Source organism: Diplotaxodon limnothrissa, linkage group LG23 (genome assembly GCF_057381915.1).
Source record: "Diplotaxodon limnothrissa isolate DT_005_m linkage group LG23, D_limnothrissa_male_GT1.1, whole genome shotgun sequence".
NCBI classification, from domain to species: domain Eukaryota; kingdom Metazoa; phylum Chordata; class Actinopteri; order Cichliformes; family Cichlidae; genus Diplotaxodon; species Diplotaxodon limnothrissa.
Window position 1 is genome coordinate 35,078,474 of NC_140617.1, and position 23,282 is coordinate 35,101,755.

At 45.5% G+C, this 23,282-nt stretch overlaps 1 protein-coding gene across 1 annotated transcript in view; it reads left to right on the forward strand.

Annotated features, from left to right (window-relative positions):
• The window catches only part of zranb3 (zinc finger, RAN-binding domain containing 3), a 142,367-nt gene that overhangs the window by 20,159 nt on the left and 98,926 nt on the right, over positions 1 to 23,282 (forward strand). The window contains exons 5-7 of the mRNA XM_085347655.1: positions 2,992 to 3,223; positions 7,945 to 8,030; positions 10,228 to 10,399. Of these exons, the coding sequence (XP_085203781.1) occupies positions 2,992 to 3,223; positions 7,945 to 8,030; positions 10,228 to 10,399 (490 nt within the window). The remainder of the gene's footprint in view (positions 1 to 2,991; positions 3,224 to 7,944; positions 8,031 to 10,227; positions 10,400 to 23,282) is intronic.

Genomic DNA, 23,282 nt, shown 5'->3' on the forward strand with positions numbered 1-23,282 from the left:
AAGGAGCCCAGAGCAATTGATCTGATGTGGTGGCAGAGGCTGTATCAAGACTAATGTAATCTAATAGATAATTTCTATATTGGTTAGAATTAAGATTATTTTTATTTTTCCAGTTCATGAGGACTGTTTTCTTGGCTATGCATAGGGCAGTGAAAACCATATGGGCGATATTCTTTTCTGAAGTGACATTATCTAAGCTGCCCAACAAACACACTAAGGGGGAAGTTGGAATGTTACATTTCAGACACTTCGATAAGTCTTCACATATCTCGCGCCAAAACGTCTGAACTGGTGGACAGAACCAAAGAGCGTGGATATAATTGTCCGGTGAATTGGTTTGGCAGTGTGAGCAGTTGTTGGTAGACGTAAAGCCCATCTTGAACATCCGATGACCTGTACAGTGCACTCTATGTAATATTTTGTATTGAATTAATTGAAGACTGGGATTTCTAATTAGATGAAAGGTTTTTAAGCAAATCTGAGACCAGAAGTTTTGGTCTAAGTTAACTGATAAATCCGCTTCCCATTTTGCAATAGGAAGTGATATTGATTCATCTGTTTTAGAAAGCATTCTGTATATTTTGGATAGTAATTTGGGGGGTTTAAGAGTAAGAAATTGAACCACACTTGGTGGTGTTTGTAGTTCAACTTGACCCGGTTTAAATTTCTTTTTTACTATGGATTTAATTTGTTGATATTCTAAAAATCTTTTCTTGTTGATCCCATATTGTGTAACTAGTCCGTCAAATGAAATAAATTCTGTTCCTTCTAGTATATGTTCTAAATATTTGATTCCTTTATCACTCCAATCTGAAAAGTTTATCATATTATTGTTTTGTAATATGTCAGGGTTGTTCCAGATAGGTGTACGTTTGCATGGGATTAATGAAGACGCCGTCAATTTTAGAAACTCCCACCATGCTGTCAGAGAAGAGCTGATGTTGATGCTTTTAAAGCATTCATGTCGTTGGATGTTTGAGCTGATAAATGGTAGGTCTGAGATCTCTAGATTATTGCAGAGTGCTTGTTCTACATCTAGCCAAGGTTCATCTAAGAGGGTGTGTTTTAGCCATCCTGAGATAAACTGAAGCCTGTTGGCTAAGAAGTAGTGCTGAAAGTTAGGCAGTTCTAGTCCTCCTTTATCCTTGGTCTTTTGTAGTGTTTTTAAGCTTATACTTTCTAATTTTTGAATGACATAAACTTTCTATAGTTGTGACTTGGATTAGATGGGGGGGGACACTCCCAGCATCACAGATGAGGTGCAAAGAGGTTGTGAAAGCCTTCTGGGGAAAACGTGTCCTTGAACTGGATGTGTTAATGACTGAACGAGGAGGCAAGAAAAAATTATGCAGCACCTCCTCTCGGTATTTTGACTCACTTGTGCCTTTGTAGAACATGAATGGCACCTTAGGTTTATTTCAGCTTGGAAATGTGTGTCTGTGAGCGCCTGCGTGTGTGGCGAAGTCAAAGAATTAAAGCTTGACAGATGCTGGAAATGTTTTTGATTTCTCAGAGATCATTATTGAGTTTCATGCAGCTGAATGTCGCCTGTGTGTTTGTTTGTTTGTTTGTTTATCTGTGCCTGTGTACCCGTGTCAGAGCTGCACATACCATAGCTGAAAAATATAGAAATTGCTATGAAGCCGTAAAAAAGGAGACGGATGAAAGGTTTGTGTGTGTGTGTGTGTGTGTGTGTGTGTGTGTGTGTGTGTGTCTTGACACGTATTTAAGTCCATAGGCTCTTTTAAACAGCTTGGTTTGCTTTACCTTAAGGGCTCAGTTGCCAAGTCAATAACATCCGAACATTTAAGCAGGTGTCGAGTGTGTATACAATCCTGACTGTAAGCTGTAAACTACACGTTTACTACTTTTAAAGGGGGCTTCTTCAAAAGCTACAGTGATATACTCATCGCCAACAAACTCCATGAAAATCACCCATAAATTGGCACTAGATAAATAAATTAATACTCTAAGTACTGTTGGTGTACCCAAGGTCAAAAACATCATATTTTATTTGTACCATACAGCTAAAAACAATGAGTGACACGTGTGTTTTTTACACACATTATATTGTGGCTAAACAGTTGCAAAACTTTAAAGCCTTAAAAAACTACGTGTCTGTTATTTTTCATTGTAGAATTACTTTCACTTATGGATGCAGTAGGTTTGAGAGGAAGGCTCAGAAATCATATCTAATCCATACAGAAATACTCTTGACAGGTGCTACAACACCTTTGATTTAAACCTGTCGTGCTAATAATTGGACACAATCTTATATATAACACTTAAGTAAAATATTTGGATACTAATCCTCAAATGTTTGACGCTCCAATATAAATGCTAAATGTATCTTTGGCTCTTACTTTGTAGCTCTTTCATTTGAAGCTACTTGAGGAAATCTTTAACTAAATACAATTTAGATCATGTGGCCCAAGCTTAACGTCTAAAGCTTTCATTAGCTTTTAGAGGCTACAATGTACAGTCAGTTGTTAGTTAGCCTTTAGCCCCTCCACATATACAAAAAGTCAGTTACTAAGATTTTGGAGCATTTCTTTAAATAAACTTTTTTTATAAAAAACATTTTTTAAAAAGGATAAATTCTGGGCTATTTCTAAGCAATGAGATGGTATAACAGACTGTTGGTTTTGGTCTTTTTATGAGGCTTATTGTCAATAAAACAGTTACACAGTAATCATTGAAAAAGCACAAACACCAAGCACAGAGTTACTAGTTTCACTGTAACCATAGAAACCTGATAATATTCTTGTTTCTTGTGTCACAATCGCAGGTAGTTTACAGATACACATTGTAATAAACACATTATTCATTTTGAATCTAAAGTTCACTGGTTTTACCCGTTTTACTTTGGCTATTGTTAGCTATCTCTGTCTCCCATTATTGTATTGGTTTCACACTACTGGTTTAACGAAAACCATTAAAAGAAGTGACTCTTTTTATTGGTCTTTTATGTGTATGCTGTTATCCTTTCAGTGGCATTGGTAGCAGTAAAGTGACGGTCCTGGGCTATGGCCTACTCACCACAGATGCACGCCCCCTGGTGGAGGCACTGAGCGGGCAAAGGTTTGCCGTGGTGGTGGTGGACGAGTCGCATTATCTCAAATCCAGGAACGCAGCGCGGACGAAGATTCTCGTTCCTCTCATTCAGAGCGCCAAGCGCGCCATCCTGCTCACCGGTACCCCTGCTCTGGGTCGACCTGAGGAGGTAATAAAACTTGATTAAATGGTAATTTAATGACGCCTCAGGGGGAAAGGATACAAATTTAACTGGAGTAAGCTGTTTTGTTTTCTCACCAAATGACACGGCAGATTCAAAGTTCCTTCAAACCCTGCTTTGAATTTTTAATGAAAAATTAAACACAGAGCTGAAGAGGAGGGAGCAGTGTGGCTAAATAGAGAAGGCTGCATTCGGTAGATTTGGAACAGATGGATTTTTATAAAGGAATCCTGAGCCCACACTTGTGAGGAGAGATTAGCAGGCCAGCTCGGGGCTCAGCTCTAGCTGCTCACAACGGTGCTCCACTGTGCAGCGCAGGTAGATCGCCATGGTAACTTGCTCTAGAGCAGGCTACGCTCGGATCCGACATTCAAAAAGCCAATTAACTCTCTCCGGCGTCACTTATCCTCCAGGATCCCGTGGTCTTATTTCAATAACCTTTGTTGCAAAAACTTCATTTACAAAGCCCGATATGAAGAGACACTGCACCGCAATAAATGAGACAAGTAATAAAAAGAAACGCACAGGAGGAGGGGGGGACTATTGAATTTCAAGACAATAAGAAGGGCTGTTCACAGGACAATGGTGTTTGGAGAGCGGCTGAGCCAATCCCCTCTCCATAATGATTTATTATATCGTTTTTATATATGTTATATTGAAGCTGTAGATTACAGCCATATTCCATCACTGCAGCTAAGGAAGATGAAGAAGACGTCGTGAATAGAAAATCCTTTCACCGTCTCAATGTGAAGAGACAATACAGTATCAATAACAAACACCGTGTGCCCGCTGTACTCCGATACAGCTGTGTGTTTAGGCATTTTAAACTTCCCACAATTCTTCCAGTCATCTTCTGCAGCTTCGGGAGCAGAGTAACTCTTAGCTTTTACTGTGTTTGTGTTGCTTAAATAGTCATGATGTTGGCTTAATGAATAATTGATGAAAGTTCATGTGTTTATTAGCTAATTCTCATCATCTTCTGTAAAGATTTTACCCCTTTTTTCCTTCCTTTTTGCAATTTCAGTGCAACATTTAAGAATAATTTGTTTTAGCACACCGTACAGAACAGCCTAATTGTGATAGCTGTTTCCTTCAGTGCACACACAACCACACGCACCCACCCACGCACATACACAGAGGCCCCATAATTATTCGTAACCTGCGGTGTATCTTATTTAAGTTTTTTTTCCCCACCCGAATGTCTGTGCTGCATATTAAAAACATTACAACTTTATTTATTAAGGTCTTTTCTTCTAAACAGGTTTCCAAAGTGCTCTGCACATTTATGTAAAGGATATGTTAAATAACACCACAGTGGAGAAACTAAGAAGAGGCACCGCCTAAGACCCGAGCTCTTTCATGGCATGCATTTTTAATTTTTCTTTGCTATTTGGGCTGATTGGGACCTAAATAATGTAAAAACAAAGAATTACCAGATTTTTTTTAACCTAATTTTTGTTTTTGAGAAAGATGAGATCCACATATGAGGACATTTGTTTCAAATTTTGATAGAACAGTGGCAGCATAATGTCCTCTTGAGTGCATATCAGGCCCTTGTAGAGAAAAATTAAGTATTTTGGTCTAGACGTCCCAAAATGTGATGTCCACATATGTGGACACCAGGTCCTAGGAGGTTAAAGACCCAGAAAAACATCTGTCTGTAAAATTGAAAAAAATCAATGATGAAGAGTATATTAAACATTCAGAGACACTATTTATACAGTTCAAATTTAAAAAATAAAAAGATAATCTGCTTTGCTGTGAGTGTGTGTGTTGGTCTCTGCCTATTGGTGCAGTTTAATTTCTGACATCACTATGTTCCAGCTGAGCCACACCCACCCACCTCAAACCAAACAGGAGACGGTCAGAAATTGAAACCTCTACCCAACTTTAAAAAAACCCCAAACTGCTCCATCTTCAACATAAATAATGTATTGCATCATATTAGTATTTTTTTAGTTAATATTTTATTAGTAATTATCAGTTAAAGTCCCCAAATTTGTTACATTGACTTGTTATTGCTAAGACTTGCTTACTCCACATTGTATGTTTTTAAAAACATAATAAATATGTGTTTTTATGTTTTAAAAGGAAAAGAAATGTTAGTATCACGGGGGACTATTTTCAGCTGTGGATTAATACACATTTGACTCAATTACAGTGTGTGTGTGTGTGTGTGTGTGTGTGTGTGTGTGTGTGTGTGTGTGTGTGTGTGTGTTTACATTAATGAAGGAACATGTTCGCTTACTGATGCTGATATTAGATTTTGAACAACAAAAGAGGTCGATCTCTGTGGTTCAAAGAGTGACATGTCAGCATTCACACACACACACACACACACACACACACACACACACACACACACACACACACACACACACGTACGTTAGTAGAATCAATTCATTGCTTATTTTTCATTTGATGTGTTGAAGAAATAATATAAAAGATTACCAACATTATTTCTAATAAATTCCTATCAAAGAGGCTTCATATATAAATATTTAGCAGTTCATATATAGAAGCTTCATTATCAGTGAGCTAATAATCAACCTCCTGACTAATATATGCTAAACTAATATATGCTAAACTATTTATGCGGGACTCTGCTTGGCTCGCACTGTCATCTAACTGCCACGTTGCTTTGAGGGAAACTTAATTATTGTCTAGACCCGATCATGATAATTAACTGATGAAATTCAGGCGGATAATTAATTCCAAAACGAAGTAAAGTTAGTACTCGCAAGTAATCTCGAGAAGGTGTATCATCGAAAAAGTGCACGCGCATGTGTGTTATAGACTTCGGCGTGTGTGTGCGTGACACATGCTATCCTGTCTTTGCCATTGCCCGCCTGCAGTGGTGAGGTTAGTTTTTAGATATCATCTCTCCTTCCTTCTCCCTGCCACTAGAATCTGAAACTGAATATAACATTTTATCATCCACAGCATAAACCTGATAAGCCCTGTCCCTGCCTCTGTGCCAGTCTCCTCACTGCCATCATTACTCACTGTGGCTCTGACATCGAGTTAGCACACAGCTCAGGGCATGCTGCACCGTTCATGATGTGCCCTCATTCCTCCCACCTATTATATCAGTGGCGTGAGGGGGGATGCAAAGCTCCCGGTGAACAAGTGCTGAATTTAGAATAAGGCTCGTCAGTGTAGCTGCTGACGATTAACTGTCATTACTTGAGAAATTGCTGCATATACTGGAAAACTGACAGGGATGGTGTGCATTCAAACAGCAGCCTTGATGTTTGCACACACACTTACACATACACATCACGTGAATATTCTGTGAGCTTTGTTGCAACCTGTGATATAAACACGCTCTTTACCTGCAGTCACATACGTCCACTGAAGACAGACAGCAGCAGCTTGTCTTTTGTCTTGCGACATCAAGCAAAGCAAAGATCTTTTGAAAATCTTTATGCCAGGAGCTGTTTAATTGGAGTAAGTCGACTGTGTCCACATCCTTAAAATTTCAAATCCGTTTCATTTTCTTCACCTTGTTAGACTGCACAGCGGTTTGACCTGGTTAAATGGTGCTGACACAAATAACCACACAGTTGCACAACGCAGCGCTGGTAAACTAGGCGAAGGACAGCAGGACCTTGGGTAAGCTACAGAGAAGATGTACTTCATGACAGTAGACTAATCATGAGCTCTGGTAAGGTCTCTGTTTAAAGCTAAAAAAAGCTCATGCTACTTTGTGCAAAAGCGAAAAGGTGGGAACTAAAACAGCCAGCAGTTTCAAGGATACATACATGCTAAATCAGGGGACTTTGTTTGCTTTACTTTTCTTTATAAGAGTTAAAAGTTAGACCCGGCAGCTGGTCACCTTGCTTAACTACTAATGTCAGTTAAATAGTACTACAGTCGAGCTTGTTAACACTAGCTAGCATTATTCTTCATAAGCTACTGGTCATTTTCATAGACTATGTAAAAGAAGTGGATGCAGGATCTGTGTCTAAAAAGTAAAGGCAGTGCAGATGTGTCCTACATTTGCATTCTTTGTAATGGCCAGCAGGAGGCAGTTCTACTGGCTCCTAAACAGTCTGAGGTTTTAGAAGTCTATGGGAAAGCTATGTTACTTTTCCCTTTGTTTATAATCTCCGTTAGCATTTTCCTAAGTAGTGTATAATCTCAATCACTAGTTTCAAGTCTTCTTTAAAACATCAGTGTTCATTTTCGTAAATTATAGTCCCATGTAGGAGAAAATAGAGCATAAAGCAAGTCGCTAGGATGCAGTGCCCTTGGATTCTCAGCTACATCCACTCCTTCTCTTTTGACATCTGGTTTAAAAAAAAAAAAAAACAACACATCAGAAGCCAAATGCTCAACTCAAGACTTCAAAAACCAATATCACAACAGTTACATCTACTTTTATAGATTCCATAGTCACATCAGTGTAGCTGTACTAAAACCCCCATTTTTATGCTTCATTTCTTTAAATAAAAAGATAAAGATTGTTAGAAAGAAACTGTATGATAAGATAAACTATGCAAGCAATGAGAAGATCATTGGCGTTATAAAGAGATTCGTTCAGAAATCAGACAGTGAGATATCACACACTCTCTTCAGTTTGCTTCAGTTCTCTATCTCTTTCCCCCATACAGACATAAACACTCTCACAGATATTTCTATGAATTAATCCATGGTTTTATTAAAAATTGTAGTTAAGGCTCCTTACCTGTCTGTGTATTTTACAGCTATTCATGCAAATTGACGCCCTTTATCCCAAGAGGTTCGGAACCTGGACTGACTATGCCAAAAAATACTGCAATGCCCATTACAGGTGACATTTTTCTAAATTTCTGCATATTTTATTGTTGTTCCTATTAACATGAACCGCAATGCTAGTTTACATTTTATATAACTGTATTTGTGTGTTATGTCAGCATTTTTGTTATTCAAATGCACTTTGTTTATATCGTCCAGAGTATTACCCAAGAACATGATATTAATAGTACCTAGAGCTAGGAGAGTGTTAGCTTAGCCAAGCATAAAGACAGGAAGCTAGAGTAAATAGATAGCTCCTAGCTTTCTCTTCACAGCATACACTCCACAACAATTTTAATATTGAAATTGGGAAGCATTATTGTCGTATTGATTTGCCTGTTTTAACCTAGTATTACTCCGCATGGTATCACGCACATTTCTATGCCTCGACAGCTAGGGATAGAAGCGTTAGCGACGCTGAAAGCTATATTTATGTTCAATTTAAGTAGAACTGCCACATCTTCCATACCACACAGTGAAAATGAGACACACAGGTGTTGGGTTAGCATATCTCTAACCTTTTGTAGAATTGAGGTTGTGTGGTGTATCTGAAAACATATGTACAACAGAAAAATTAAAACTTATTCAGGTACAGGGTTTTGGGTCTTGATCTCTCTGCAGCTCCTTAAAAGGATATTTCAAATTTGACGTTTACTCAGACAGGATGAGCTGATCAGGTTTTGGAGATGGGTGGTCATAAAAGTCTCTGTGACCTTTTTAACCATTTTTGTGACCTGCCAGGAAATTTCACACGCATAGCATAGTGAAGTAGTGCTATTTAAACCACGTGCACAGTGAATTTGTGATATTCAGGGCTACCATTTCTTTGGCCATTATTCAACACTATTATTCAGGAACAGAAGGGACGATTGTGAGCACGTTTTATGTTGGGTCAGAAACCAGAAACTGAATTTGTGGCACTAATCTTTAAAAAATCTTTAATTAAATTCCTTAAATCAAAGTCTTTGCTTTATTTAGTTTGGACAGGTGTAGAAATGAAGTGCAACCTGATTGATGGTGGAGGCATACAACTCATTTACGGTGGTAACTGTACATTGATGAAAATTGATTGACACAAATCAGATGTTATTGAATCCGCACCTTTTGAACCTATCTTACTGTGCCTGCATTTAAGTCCACTATCACCAGATTGAAGTGTACTCATTCACTGTTTATCTGCAGTTCTGTGGAATTAGCACAGTTTCAGTCCTTCTCACCTACCATTTAATTGTGTCTGCTGGGATAAGCCGGCCTATACCTGAGCCTGGATTGGTGGTGCTGCTGAGTTGATGGTTTGTTGTCAAAGCCAGACTGCAACTGAAGCCAAGCGCTAAATGCCAACTGGCTGCCAGTTTACAGTGATGATTGGTTACATGTGTGAACAAACACATCAAATGCATTGTTTTGGATGTCCATCAAAGTCAGCAGCTCGGTCAGGGAATGGCTTGGCGCCATTAAATATAATGCTTTGTGTCTAAGAGCGCTTGGTGTGGCTGGGGAATGCCTTTCTAAGTCACACGTATGCACTCTCTCACGCACACTCAGAGGAGTGCAAGGCGGTGCCATCTGAGTGCAATCTTCCCTTCTTGTTTCTTACATAAAGTTGAGGTTGCTGTGGGAAACGGCAGCAGCAGAGGTGAAAGGAAAAACAGCACTGCAGCTGGAGAGATGCTGGTTCAAATCTGCACACAAGGGGGAAACATTATTTTAGAAAGAATGAGTTAGTTTCCCATCCTACACCAATTACAGCTTTAAACAGAGAAGTGTGAAACAGCCAATTTTGGCAGTGCCTTGTTAAGTTTGTCCACACTTCCAGCCAATATGGCAGATAACCAGCCTTTGTGTGGGGGGCCAGTTCTATTCTAAAAGTCCATTTGGCTGATGAATTGTGAAAGTTGCCCGTGAGTTTTGGAATAAACCTGCTGCTGTGGCCATTAGGCAAAATAGTTTCCTGCTTTGCAAAGTGCCATTAAGCAAAAAGGCAAAAAAGAAGATTCCCCAACTGCTCCAACAGAGCTGCTTAACAGTAAACGATGGAAGGCTGTTCTAGTGCTGGGCAGCTCCCAGGTGGGAATGTTTAAATGTTTAACTATTCCTTCAAGGCACTGCTGCAAGTAAATAAGTGTGGTTTCTTGGGAAGTGCATCTCAGTTAGAGGTGTGTGTATAAAAAAGTTAGCAGGCACAACTTCATCACTTATTTATTCTCTCACAGGTATTTTGGGCCTCGCAGGCAGTGGGACTGTCGCGGGGCGTCCAACTTGGAGGAGCTGCACCAGCGGCTGAGTCAGATCATGATCCGTCGTCTCAAAGCTGATGTGCTCAGTCAGCTGCCCCCCAAAATCCGCCAACGTATCCCCTTTGACCTGCCCAAGGAAGCTGCAAAGGTAGACGTGGGTGACGCACGTCACATGTGAAGACAAGTAATATGTATTTGTGTAGTTTCTGTAGTATATTTGGACTACAGATGAATCATGAACTGGTTGTTTGGTCAGCTGATAATAATCTGTGCATTCTATTTTGTAAGATAAAAGAAAAAAGAGTGCCTGTTAAGTTGGACAGTTTCCAGATTTTTTTAAAAGTGGAGTTATTATTTATTTTAAATGTTCTGATTTAATTGATCTATTGTGACAACTTCTCAAAATTCTCAACACCTCTGAGTCATTGGAACGCTCAGTGCAAGTCTTGACATCTCCCGTCTGACTCGTGGACCTCGTTGCTTTTGAAGGACGTTTTTTTTAGAATATAAATTTATGTCAAACATTATGTCTTTGTTTCTGTAACCACGCAGCAACACGTCGCTGGCAGCTCCATTCACGTTATCTAATTCTTTCAGCTACTGACAAAGCTAAATCAGTCCTGTTTTCAGAGCTCTGCGGTGTCAAGGTCTGCTTGTATCCTTTTGTATAAAACTCGCCCACAATCGGCAGAGCAGAAGCGAGTTTGGCGAATCCAACTCGAAGAGGGTCATGTGAGAAAACCTCTGAAAAAAGTGTGAGAGATTTCTGCTGAATAAAAACAAATATTTTCACATGTGTTTATTATAGCAAACGGAATATTTGCAAGTTTATGGTTTTACAAAACCAGCATGTAGATGAGGTCACTTTGTGCAATTTCCTGATATTTTATAGACAAACAATGAACCGATTAACTAATAATTAAGCACAGTTCCTCAGTTAATCAGTCTCCTTTGGCCTCACTGTGAGGAGCTGTGCTGCTGCACTTGGTTCAGTCACCTGGTTATTTCTTTCTCAGAGAAAAATGCCTGTTACTCCTTTAAGATTAAATAACTCTCTGTTAGTCTAAGCTTAGCAATGAGGTCTCTGTGTGCTTGCTATTTTTCCTCCATCATATAGAAGATACCAGGGTATTTGTAGAGTAAATGTCATGTTTTGTGTGTAGGTGTTTGGATCTCTTTTAGCTTCCCCAAAGTTGTAGTTGCGGTTTCTGCCTCCCACGCTGCACTGGATCCATGTGAATGTACACGTGAATGCCAATATGGCTTTGGCCCGGCTTGTGCGCAAATTAGTGTGTCTCCTCTGCTCTATGCATAGGTCACTGAGGTCAAGGATTACCAGTAGTTAGTTTCCAACTGGAAGCACCCACAGCAGCACACACTCAGAAACATCCACTGAGAGGCTTTTGTTACATTTTCTATCATTCAGTTTGTTTTCAGAAAAGCTGGAAGGCTGTATAAAATGAAAGCATAATCACCTGATTTGAAATCCATCTAAAATCTGTATTTATTTGGAAATAACACAAAAACAACATATCAGATGTTGAAGCTTCTTCGTCTTCTTCTCTTGCCTTCTCCCTTTAGGGCTTGCCAAAGCAGATCGTCTGCCTCCATATCATCCTATCCCTGCTATTGTCCTCTGTTAACCAAACCCTCTGCATACGCCCCTTCACTGCATCCACTCTGAGGTCTTCCTCCTGCCTGGTCCAAAATGCTCATACTGAGCTGTCCCTCTGATGCACTCCAAAACCTAACATCTTCAACTCTGCCACTTCCAGCTCAGCCATTGCATTACATCACTACCAACTTCACACTTCCATTTTAGATACTCAACAAAACCTAAACCCGAGTAAATGACATCATCGTGATGTTTATCAACTTCCTCTGTTAGGCCAGGCTTTCTGCTTCAGCGTGCGTGTATGTCGGTTATTCATGCAGTGAGCACCACCTACTCCCGTCAGAGTCAGAAACTTTATATTAAGATGCACAAGAGCTGCAGAACGTTTTTGTTTTGTCAATTAATGTTCATTGTGGGCGACCGTGGCTCAGGGAAGCGTATCTGTAACCGGAAGGTCGCCGGTTCGATCCCTGGGCTCTCTGTCCTGGTCGTTGTGTCCTTGGGCAAGACACTTGACCCTACCGCCTACTGGTGTTGGCCAGAGGGGCCGATGGCGCGATATGGCAGCCTCGCTTCTGTCAGTCTGCCCCAGGGCAGCTGTGGCTACAACTGTAGCTTGCCTCCACCAGTGTATGAATGTGAGAGTGAATGAATAATGGAATTGTAAAGCGTTTTGAGGGCCTCGAAAAGCGCTGTATAAATCCAATCCATTATTATTATTATTATCGTGCATCATCAGTAAAATAAATATGTTACATTATTGCTCGATGTGCTCTCTGTGCTGCTGTTTATTTCTAACATCACATCAGCACATTAGAAACTTTCTAAAGCGAGACACATTTCAACATTAAATATTACTCAGTGTTTCAAGTGTGACTCTGCCCCATAACCTAACGAACGAGACTTGTTGCCAGATCAAAGTGAGATGAAGTGTTTGATTGGAAATTTTTGGCAATAAATAGCCTCAAGATCATAACGATCCGTTTTCTAATCTCACCTCTATTAGCTGCAGTTTGAGCAGCGTAGAGGAGACTTAGCAGGATGAGGATCAAACATTAAAAACATTTCTGCATGACCAACTGGATCCATACAAATTCCAGTGAAAATGTGACACACAGTTTACACTGCTTCAACTTTACGGCTGGGATTCATTTGGTTTTATCAGTACGATATGGCTCATTAGGTTCCTTGTATAAAATGTATTCCTGCAGCAGATAATATATATAGCACTTAGAGCTTACTGTAAATAAAAAAAAGTCTGTGAAAGTGTGTTGTTTCCAGATGATTTAAGTCAAAGCTCTGAACATAACCTGCTACAGACAGTTCTGTGTTCAGAATAAGTTTTGAGAAATTACTGAGAACTTGATTTGCAGCTTAACATAGCGTGCTAACCCATCAATCGTGTTCTATAGTACAGTATACGCCTTTGGTTAAAGAAGAGAGAAGCCATGTGATCCTCCTTGATGATGTCAGATACACTTTCATATGACCATCACTATTAAACACTAAATGATATATACTGAGCAGGGATAAGATTATGACCACTGACAGGTGAAATGAATAACTGATAATCTCTTCATCATGGCACCTGTTCGTGGGTGGGACATATTAGGGAGTGTTAGAAGCAGGAAAGATGGGCAACCGTAAGGATTTGGGCCAGTTTGACATGGAGCCAGACTGTGATGGGTAGATGGCTAGTTCTCAAAAATTGCAGCTTTTGTGGGGTGTTGCCAGTCTGCAGTGGTCAGTATCTATCAAAAGTGAAGGAACGGTGATGAACCAGTGGCAGCGTCATGGGGCCTAGGCTCATTGATGCATGTGGGGTGAGGACCAAAGGCTGGCCTGTGTGGTTGGATCCATCAGAAAACTGTAACGCTGGTTCTGATAGAAAAGTGTGAGAATACACAGAGCATCACAGTTTGTTGCATGTGTGGCTGCATAACCCCTTAACCCTTTGTTAAAACCAAAACCCCCAACGATGTTCATATGAGCATCAGAACTACACCATGGACCAATGGAAGGTCTGATGAATCACACTATCTTTTACATCACTTGGGTGTTCAGGTGCTTCGCTTGCCTGGTGAACACTCGGAAGCAGAATGCACGATGGGAATAAGCTACCCAAAGAAACCTTGGGTCCTGCCATTCACATGGATGTTACTTTGACACGTAGCACCCACCTAAGCCTTGTTTCAGACCACGTACACCCTTTCGTGGAAACAGTGCTCCTTGGTGGCTGAGGCCTCTTTCAGCAGGATAATGGGCCCTGTCACAGAGCAAAAGTGGTTCATGAATGGTTATAGGAACCCAACAACGAGTTTGAGGGGTGTACTTCACCTCCAAATTCTCTGATCTCAATCCAATCAAGAATCTGTGGGATTTGCTGGACAAACAAGTCCAATCCTTGAAGGTCCGACCTTGCAACTTACCGGACTTAAACGATCTGTTTGCTAACATTTTGGTGCAGATTCCACAGCTCCCCTTCAGGGGTCTATTGAAGTCCAAGCATCGATGGGGCCAGGCCAACACACTATTAAATGCTTCATAATGTAATGCCTGGTTGTGTGTGTGTGTATATGTATGTATATGTGTGTGTGTGTGTGTGTATATATATATATATATATATATATATATATATATATATATATATATATATATATATATATATATATATATATATATATATATATATATATATATATATATATATATATATATACATACATACAGCTGGATAGCGTAGTGGTTAGACTACACGCCTTTGGAACAGAGGATCGCAAGTTCGATTCCTGCCTGGGGTGTCTGTATCCAGTAAGGGTCCTAAGGCTAGACCCCCTATGCTAAGCAAGCCTACCGCAGACATGAGCGAGACAGATAAATATGAAGGCATGCCGGCTCGGACGTCGCCCGGATCAACAAGGTCCGCGTCAGGTGTTGAGGAACCAGGGCACCCTGACGAAAAGTGGGCTACTGGAACAAGAAGGCATCGGTGGGCAAGAGACGAAAACAGGGCGTTGTTGGAATGCTACTATGCAAGTAACCCCGGCGGAAGGGGCTACATGAATAGGATGAGGGACCTATGGATTCTTCGATACCCAACATCCACAATGACGGCGAAACAACTAGTAGCTCAGTGTTCCAACATTCGAAAGAAGGGACTGCTCTCACAGCTAGAGATTGACGAGGTACAACACAAATGCTACGGCAAGGAGGAGTCAGGATGCCAGGTCAGGGGGGAGATATCATCACCCCCACCCGAGATTGGGTACATAGCCCCAAGTGCGATAGGAGAAGGATCGTTGAGTGCGAGAGGAACTGACCTGAAAAATAGGATCATGGCCAAGCTTGAAACCTGGATCCCGCGTAGCCGGTTACCAAGATTACGTGAAGTTCCCTCAGAAGGTCTGCTAGATGATGTTAATGCAGCACTACGGGCAATACCTACAACCACGATTACCGACACTAACAAGCTGATCTACAATACGGCAACAGTGATCAGTGAGATGCTTGGCTACAAGTTGAACAGCGACAAGGGGCAGTACCCTCCATGGAGAAGGAGGCTAGAGGGCAAGATCAAAGTAGCACGGAGAGAGGTTAGCCAACTAACGGAGTTGCAGAAAGGTGCGACAAATAAGGTGCCTAAGAAATACAGCAAGCTGTCCATACCTGAGGCCTTGGAAACTGCCAAGCAAAGACTCACAGCCTTGGCCAGCCGCTTGAGGAGGTACACCAGAGAGATAGAAGGCAGGAGAATAAACCAGCTGTTCTCCACAGAACCAGCAAAGGTGTACTCTCAGTGGCAAGGGAACAATAAGAGAACAGCACCACCAAGGCTGGAGACGGAGCAATACTGGAAGAGCATATGGGAGAAGGATGCAACCCATAACGGCAATGCTCAGTGGCTAGAGGATCTGAGGGCTGACCACAGCGACCTCCCTGAACAGGGTCCAGTAACCATCACAGTGGCAGATATCCAAGAAAGGGTCTCCAGTATGAAGAGTTGGACAGCACCAGGGCCCGACATGGTTCACGCCTACTGGCTAAAGAAGCTGACTGCACTCCACGAGCGTCTGGCAGCACAAATGAACCAGCTGCTAGTTAACGAGAGACACCCGGAATGGCTAACCGAAGGTCGGACGGTCCTGATCCCCAAGGACCCCAAGAAGGGACCGGTCCCCTCCAACTACCGACCAATAACCTGCCTCAGTACTACATGGAAGCTCCTGTCAGGCATCATATCGGCTAAGATGAACAGGCACATGGGTCAATACATGAGCGGGACACAGAAAGGGATTGGCAAGAATACCAGAGGCGCAAAACACCAGCTACTGGTAGACAGAACAGTCAGCCGAGACTGCAAGACCAGACTGACCAACCTGTGCACTGCCTGGATTGATTACAAGAAGGCCTATGACTCAATGCCCCACAGCTGGATACTGGAATGCCTAGAATTGTACAAGATCAATGGGACCCTAAGAGCCTTCATCAGGAACTCAATGGGGACGTGGCGTACAACACTAGAGGCCAACTCCAAGCCCATAGCACAAGTCACCATCAAGTGCGGGATCTACCAAGGAGATGCTCTGTCCCCACTGCTGTTCTGCATAGGCCTGAACCCCCTCAGTGAGATCATTAACAAGACTGGCTACGGATACCGACTACGGAACGGAGCAGTTGTCAGCCACCTCCTGTACATGGATGACATCAAGCTGTATGCCAAGAGTGAACGAGACATCGATTCACTGATCCACACTACCAGGCTATACAGCAATGACATTGGAATGTCGTTCGGACTGGAGAAGTGTAGTCGGATGGTAACAAAGAGAGGGAAGGTAGTCAGAACTGAGGGGATTGAACTACCAGAAGGCAACATTGCAGACATAGAGGACAGTTACAAGTACTTGGGGATCCCGCAGGCGAATGGGAACCATGAAGAGGCTGCTAGAAAGGCTGCAACCACCAAGTACCTGCAGAGGGTCAGGCAAGTCCTGAGGAGTCAGCTGAATGGTAAGAACAAGATCCGGGCCATCAACACGTACGCCCTGCCCGTGATCAGGTACCCTGCTGGGGTAATAGGCTGGCCAAAGGAGGAGATAGAAGCCACTGACATAAAGACAAGAAAGCTCCTTACCATGCATGGAGGGTTTCACCCCAAGTCCAGCACCCTGAGGCTGTACGCTAAGCGGAAGGAAGGGGGCCGGGGACTGGTGAGTGTCAGCACCACAGTCCAGGATGAGACAACGAACATCCAAGAATACATTGGGAAGATGGCCCCAACTGACCGAGTGCTCAGTGAATACCTCAGGCAGCAGAAACCCAAGAAAGAGGAGGGAGACGAGGAACCATCATGGAAGGACAGGCCCCTGCACGGTATGTACCACCGGCAGATAGAGGAGGTGGCTGATATCCAGAAATCCTACCAGTGGCTGGACAAAGCTGGACTGAAAGACAGCACAGAGGCACTAATCATGGCAGCACAAGAACAAGCTCTGAGCACAAGATCCATAGAGGCTGGGGTCTATCACACCAGGCAAGACCCCAGGTGCAGGCTGTGTAAAGATGCCCCAGAGACAATCCAGCACATAACAGCAGGGTGCAAGATGCTAGCAGGCAAGGCATACATGGAACGCCATAACCAAGTGGCCGGCATAGTGTACAGGAACATCTGTGCCGAGTATAACCTGGAAGTCCCGAGGTCAAAATGGGAGATGCCCCCAAGGGTGGTGGAGAATGACCGAGCTAAGATCCTGTGGGACTTCCAGATACAGACGGACAAAATGGTGGTGGCTAACCAACCGGACATAGTGGTGGTAGACAAACAGAAGAAGACGGCCGTAGTGATCGATGTAGCGGTTCCGAATGACAGCAATATCAGGAAGAAGGAACACGAGAAGCTGGAGAAATACCAAGGGCTCAGAGAAGAGCTCGAGAGGATGTGGAGGGTGAAGGTAACGGTGGTCCCCGTGGTAATTGGAGCACTAGGTGCGGTGACTCCCAAGCTAGGCGAGTGGCTCCAGCAGATCCCGGGAACAACATCGGAGATCTCTGTCCAGAAGAGCGCAGTCCTGGGAACAGCTAAGATACTGCGCAGGACCCTCAAGCTCCCAGGCCTCTGGTAGAGGACCCGAGCTTGAAGGATAAACCGCCCGCAGGGGCGTGCTGGGTGTTTTTTTTTTTTTTATATATATATACACACACACACACACACACACACACACACACACACACACACACACAATTGGCTAATATATTGGCTATTCAGACCTGTACCACCTTCAAGGTGGAAACATTTGACACATCTTGAGATGAAAAACAGCTGAAACCGTGTATTAAACACTAACAAGAAAACATATTTTCTTCTTCAAAAAGAAATCTAATTTTTTTAACATTTGATATAAAATATCTGCATTATTTTTATTTATATATAAGCTTCATGTCATGGTTTGCTGTGTGGCAGGCAGGAGAAGGACCCAAGATGCAGACTCACAGACACGGGGATAAACTCAAAAAACACAGCTTTATTGCTGGCCACGAGAAGTAATACAAAATAACCTAAAACTGGGAAAACTAAAGCATGAGCTGTACAAGGAACCGAACCACGGGGAGAATTACACACAACATGAGGGAGAACGCGACGCCGAACAGAGGGAGACGCAGACAGAAATACACAGAGGGTTAACGAGGAAAGTGGGAACACACGGGGAACACAGCTGACACAGATAACCATAACGAGACAGGGCGGGGTGAACATAACACTGACGGGAGACGGGCAGAGTCAAACAGGAAGTACACAGAGGTTCAGGCAGGAGGAGAGAGCACGGGGAGAACACAGACATAACAGGCTGGGGAAAACATGGAATAAAACACGAAAGGGGACAAGGGCTCATGAATACATAGAGGGGCACACAGGGGGTGAGAGTCACAAAGGGAAAGCACACAGGGAACAACATAACAGGGCGACTCAGGAAACATGGCCTAAATAGGGAACAAAATACAAACATACAAGAAAACTAAGAATACTGGGCCAACATGGCCCAGGACCATGACATCACCCCCCCCATAAGGGCTGGCTCCAGACAGCCCAAACACAGGAAAACAAAAACCAAACAGAAAACGACCCAGGGCGGGCGGCGGGGGCCCAGGACGGAGGGCTCGGAACAGAAAACAAAAACGAGCAACAGAAAACACAGGAGCACAAGACCATAGTTCAAATAAAGTTCAGGGGGCCGACCCAGAGCCCACCGGCACAAAAGTTCACGGGTCACACGGTCGGGGGGCCGACCGGGCGGGTGGCACAGGTGACAGAGCAGGTCCGGAGGCCGGCCGCGCGGAAGGCAACGGCGGCGGCGAAGGGGACGACTGAGCAGTTCAGGAGGCCGGCCGCGCGGAAGGCAGCGGCGGCGGCGGCGAAGGAGACGACTGAGCAGTTCAGGAGGCCGGCCGCGCGGAAGGCAGCGGCGGCGGCGGAGGAGACGACTGAGCAGTTCAGGGGGCCGGCCGCGCGGAAGGCAGCGGCGGCGGCGGCGAAGGAGACGACGGAGCAGTTCAGGGGGCCGGCCGCGCGGAAGGCAGCGGCGGCTCTCCAGTGTCAGGCATACTGGCCGAGGCCCGGTGGGCACAGGACCAGTCGAGGCAGGACCAGACGAGGCAGGACCAGACGAGGCCGGACCTGATGGTGGCGATGCGGGGGCCGGACCAGGCGTCGCTGCAGAGGCTGAGGCTGGACCAGGCGACGGCGAAGCAGGAGCTGAGGCTGAGGCCGGACTGGGCGAAGCAGAGGCCGAAGCCGGACTAGGCGGAGCAGAAGCAGAGGCCGACGCCGGACCGGGCGACGTTGAAGGCGATGACGGGGCCGGACCAGGCGATGACGCACAGGCTGGAGCTCGACCAGGCGTGGCGGAGATGGAGGCTGGACCAGACGAGGACGAAGACTCAGAGGCTGGGCCAGACGAGGACGAAGACTCAGAGGCTGAAGCCGGAGCCGGACCAGGTGGAGCAGGAGCAGCTGATGCAGAGGCCGGACCGGGCGAGGATGAAGGCTCTGGAGCTGCGGCTGACGAAGCACGGGCTGGAGCTGCGGCTGACGAAGCACGGGCTGGAGCTGCGGCTGACGAAGCACGGGCTGGAGCTGGACCAGGAGGAGCAGAAGCAGAAGGTGGCTGGATGGGCTCCTCGGGCCCTCCAGCTGAGGTGGCATGGTGCTGGACGGGCGGCTCGGGCCCCCCAGCGGAGACAGGAGGCTGAACGGGCCCCTCGGACCCTCCAGCGGAGACAGGAGGCTGAACGGGCCCCTCGGACCCTCCAGCGGAGACGGGAGGCTGAACGGGCCCCTCGGACCCTCCAGCGGAGACGGGTGGCTGAACGGGCCCCTCGGACCCTCCAGCGGAGACGGGTGGCTGAACGGGCCCCTCGGGCCCTCCAGCTGACATGACGCGAAGCGGTGGCGTCGCCGCAGGGTGCCGGATAGGCACACCTGGGAGTCCAACAGCAGAGGCAGGATAAACTGTCATGAAGGCCCCTGGCTGGACTAGGAGCTGAGGAAACACAGGCTGCTGAGGCACAAACCCAGAGAGAGAGAGAGCAGGTAAAAAGCAGTCTATAGGGCTTAACATCTTAACACAAGAAACCATGAAGTGGACAGTGGTAGGGACCACCAGTTCTGAGCCAGCAATCACTAGGTTCCCAAAGTCTGCATCAGTCCAAAGTGGCTCAGAGGTTACTAGCCCAGTCTGTGTAGTCCTAGGAGAGGTCAACATAAGCTGGTTGGACTCAACCGGTGGTAGTGTGCGACTCAGAGGAGCTGGTTCAACCATACGGAAAACAAGAATTGCCACTCGATCCACAAAAACAAGGCTTAGATCATCAGGAGCTAACTCCTGGAAAAACAGTAAACACACAGGTATGGACCTAACCAATGGCACCGTGGTAGCATGACTGTGGTGTGTTGGATGGATGTGTTTGTTGGAACCCGCACCCGCAGTGATCTGTGGCTTCAGAGTGATGACTATATTGAGTGGAGAGACAGATACAGGTAAAACGGTACGTAAACCATTAACTGAAGCGGGTGACACTTCAGGCTGAGAGTGAGTGGTTACACCATTGTTCGAGGCCAAAATCCTATCTAGTGATGAGTTCACAGAGGCAGGAGAAAATGGTGTCACATTAACCCTGATCTCAGCCTCCATCTCCTGAGTGGAGGTAATGGTGCTGGAGCAAAACAGTTCAAAATCACCCTGTTTATTACCTTCAGGAAGACAGAAGTCATGTTGTGACATTACAGAGTCCAGGTCACCATGATCTGCAGTTATGTTTGCCTCATGATGACTTAACATGGGTTCATGATCAGTGTTCACAGTTTTCCGTTTGTGAGAAACAAGTGTAGCTGGGCAAACCGGAGCACTAGTTATGCTTCCGTTACCTTCATTCAGAGACTGGTGAAGGAGCAGGGCCGGGTCAGGAGGGAAGACATTAGCCACCGGCAACTCAGACTTGGTTGGAACTGCAGACACGGAAAGGGACACAAAAGGAAACACCTCCCTCCCACTATCAACATGAGAAGCAGTGGAAGTCTTTCTCAGTCTATGTGTGGATTCTAAGGTCCCTGCAGGAGTGAGTGAATTAGTCGTGAATGACTGAGAAGAACTGTCTCTAGCCTGCGGCTTGGTGAACAGCTCGTTGCTAGCCATATCACCAGCTAAGTCTGTAGCCACCTCACACGCCTTCTGCTCAGAGGTAACTTGGAGTGACTGGACAGTTTCACTCACCTCCGAGCGTCGGGCGATGCGATGGCGACGCGAACGCCGTTTTTTCTTGACCGTGGGCCCCGTAGACGTGGGAGATGGAGGCTCCTGAGGCGTCGCAGCGGCTGAGGAGGCGGTAGTAAGCGGAGTGGCAGGCGGGAGTCCCAGGCAACTCCGGGGGCCCCCAAGGGCTAGCCGTGTCCCGCGGAAAACCTCATCGTAGGGGGGAGCGAGCCATGGCTCCTCTCGTAGCTCTTCCTCCAGTTGCGCGCATACGGCGCGCTGCCGCTCCTCGAGGTCGGAATCCGCGCACCCCACAGCCACCTCGTGTTGCTCAGTGGAGGGCAGAACGGGCCGTGGCGGTGCGCGACAGCGGCGGGAACGCCGTTTCCTCTTAGGGGCGGCCGTGGGCTCAGCCTGGCCTTCCGTGGCGACCGGCTCCTCGCCCTCAGACCACATCCGTGCCAGGCAGGAAGCAGGAGACGAGTAGCCCGATCGCGGCGGCGAGGGTGGGTGGTCGATCTGTGGTGGGACAGCTGACGAGAGCTCCTCCTCGGTGATAAGCCAGGGCTTCCAACGGAGCTCGTCCTCCCGATACGCCCGTAACACCTGCTGCCGCTCCTCTTCACCGAAGTCGCTGGCCTCTGGCATCTCCGTGCGCCACGTAGTGTAGACAGGCGGTGGCGAAGATGTAGAAGCCGATGAGAAGCGAACAGGCGGCGTAACGGTGGTGAGCCCCATGGTCCCGATCCTGACCGTTTCCGGTTCTTTCTGGGACAGCTGCCCCGGGCGGATGCCCACGGCGGACACAAGAAAGTCCCGGATGTGGGGGCGCAGCGCGCCGAATAGCCACGGGAGCCCGGACACCATCCGCTGAAGACGGATGGCTACGGTCTCCCGGTATTCGCCTCTAGGCAGCGTCGCCCATTCCTCACAGTGGTATTCCACCGTGTAGACCAAGTCTTCTTGGAGGTCCGCGGAGGGGTTGTGAGCTGCTGGGTCCAGTTCGGGGTCGCGTTCTTCTGTCATGGTTTGCTGTGTGGCAGGCAGGAGAAGGACCCAAGATGCAGACTCACAGACACGGGGATAAACTCAAAAAACACAGCTTTATTGCTGGCCACGAGAAGTAATACAAAATAACCTAAAACTGGGAAAACTAAAGCATGAGCTGTACAAGGAACCGAACCACGGGGAGAATTACACACAACATGAGGGAGAACGCGACGCCGAACAGAGGGAGACGCAGACAGAAATACACAGAGGGTTAACGAGGAAAGTGGGAACACACGGGGAACACAGCTGACACAGATAACCATAACGAGACAGGGCGGGGTGAACATAACACTGACGGGAGACGGGCAGAGTCAAACAGGAAGTACACAGAGGTTCAGGCAGGAGGAGAGAGCACGGGGAGAACACAGACATAACAGGCTGGGGAAAACATGGAATAAAACACGAAAGGGGACAAGGGCTCATGAATACATAGAGGGGCACACAGGGGGTGAGAGTCACAAAGGGAAAGCACACAGGGAACAACATAACAGGGCGACTCAGGAAACATGGCCTAAATAGGGAACAAAATACAAACATACAAGAAAACTAAGAATACTGGGCCAACATGGCCCAGGACCATGACACTTCAAATGTTTTGGAAGTCATTGCATTCTGTTTTTATG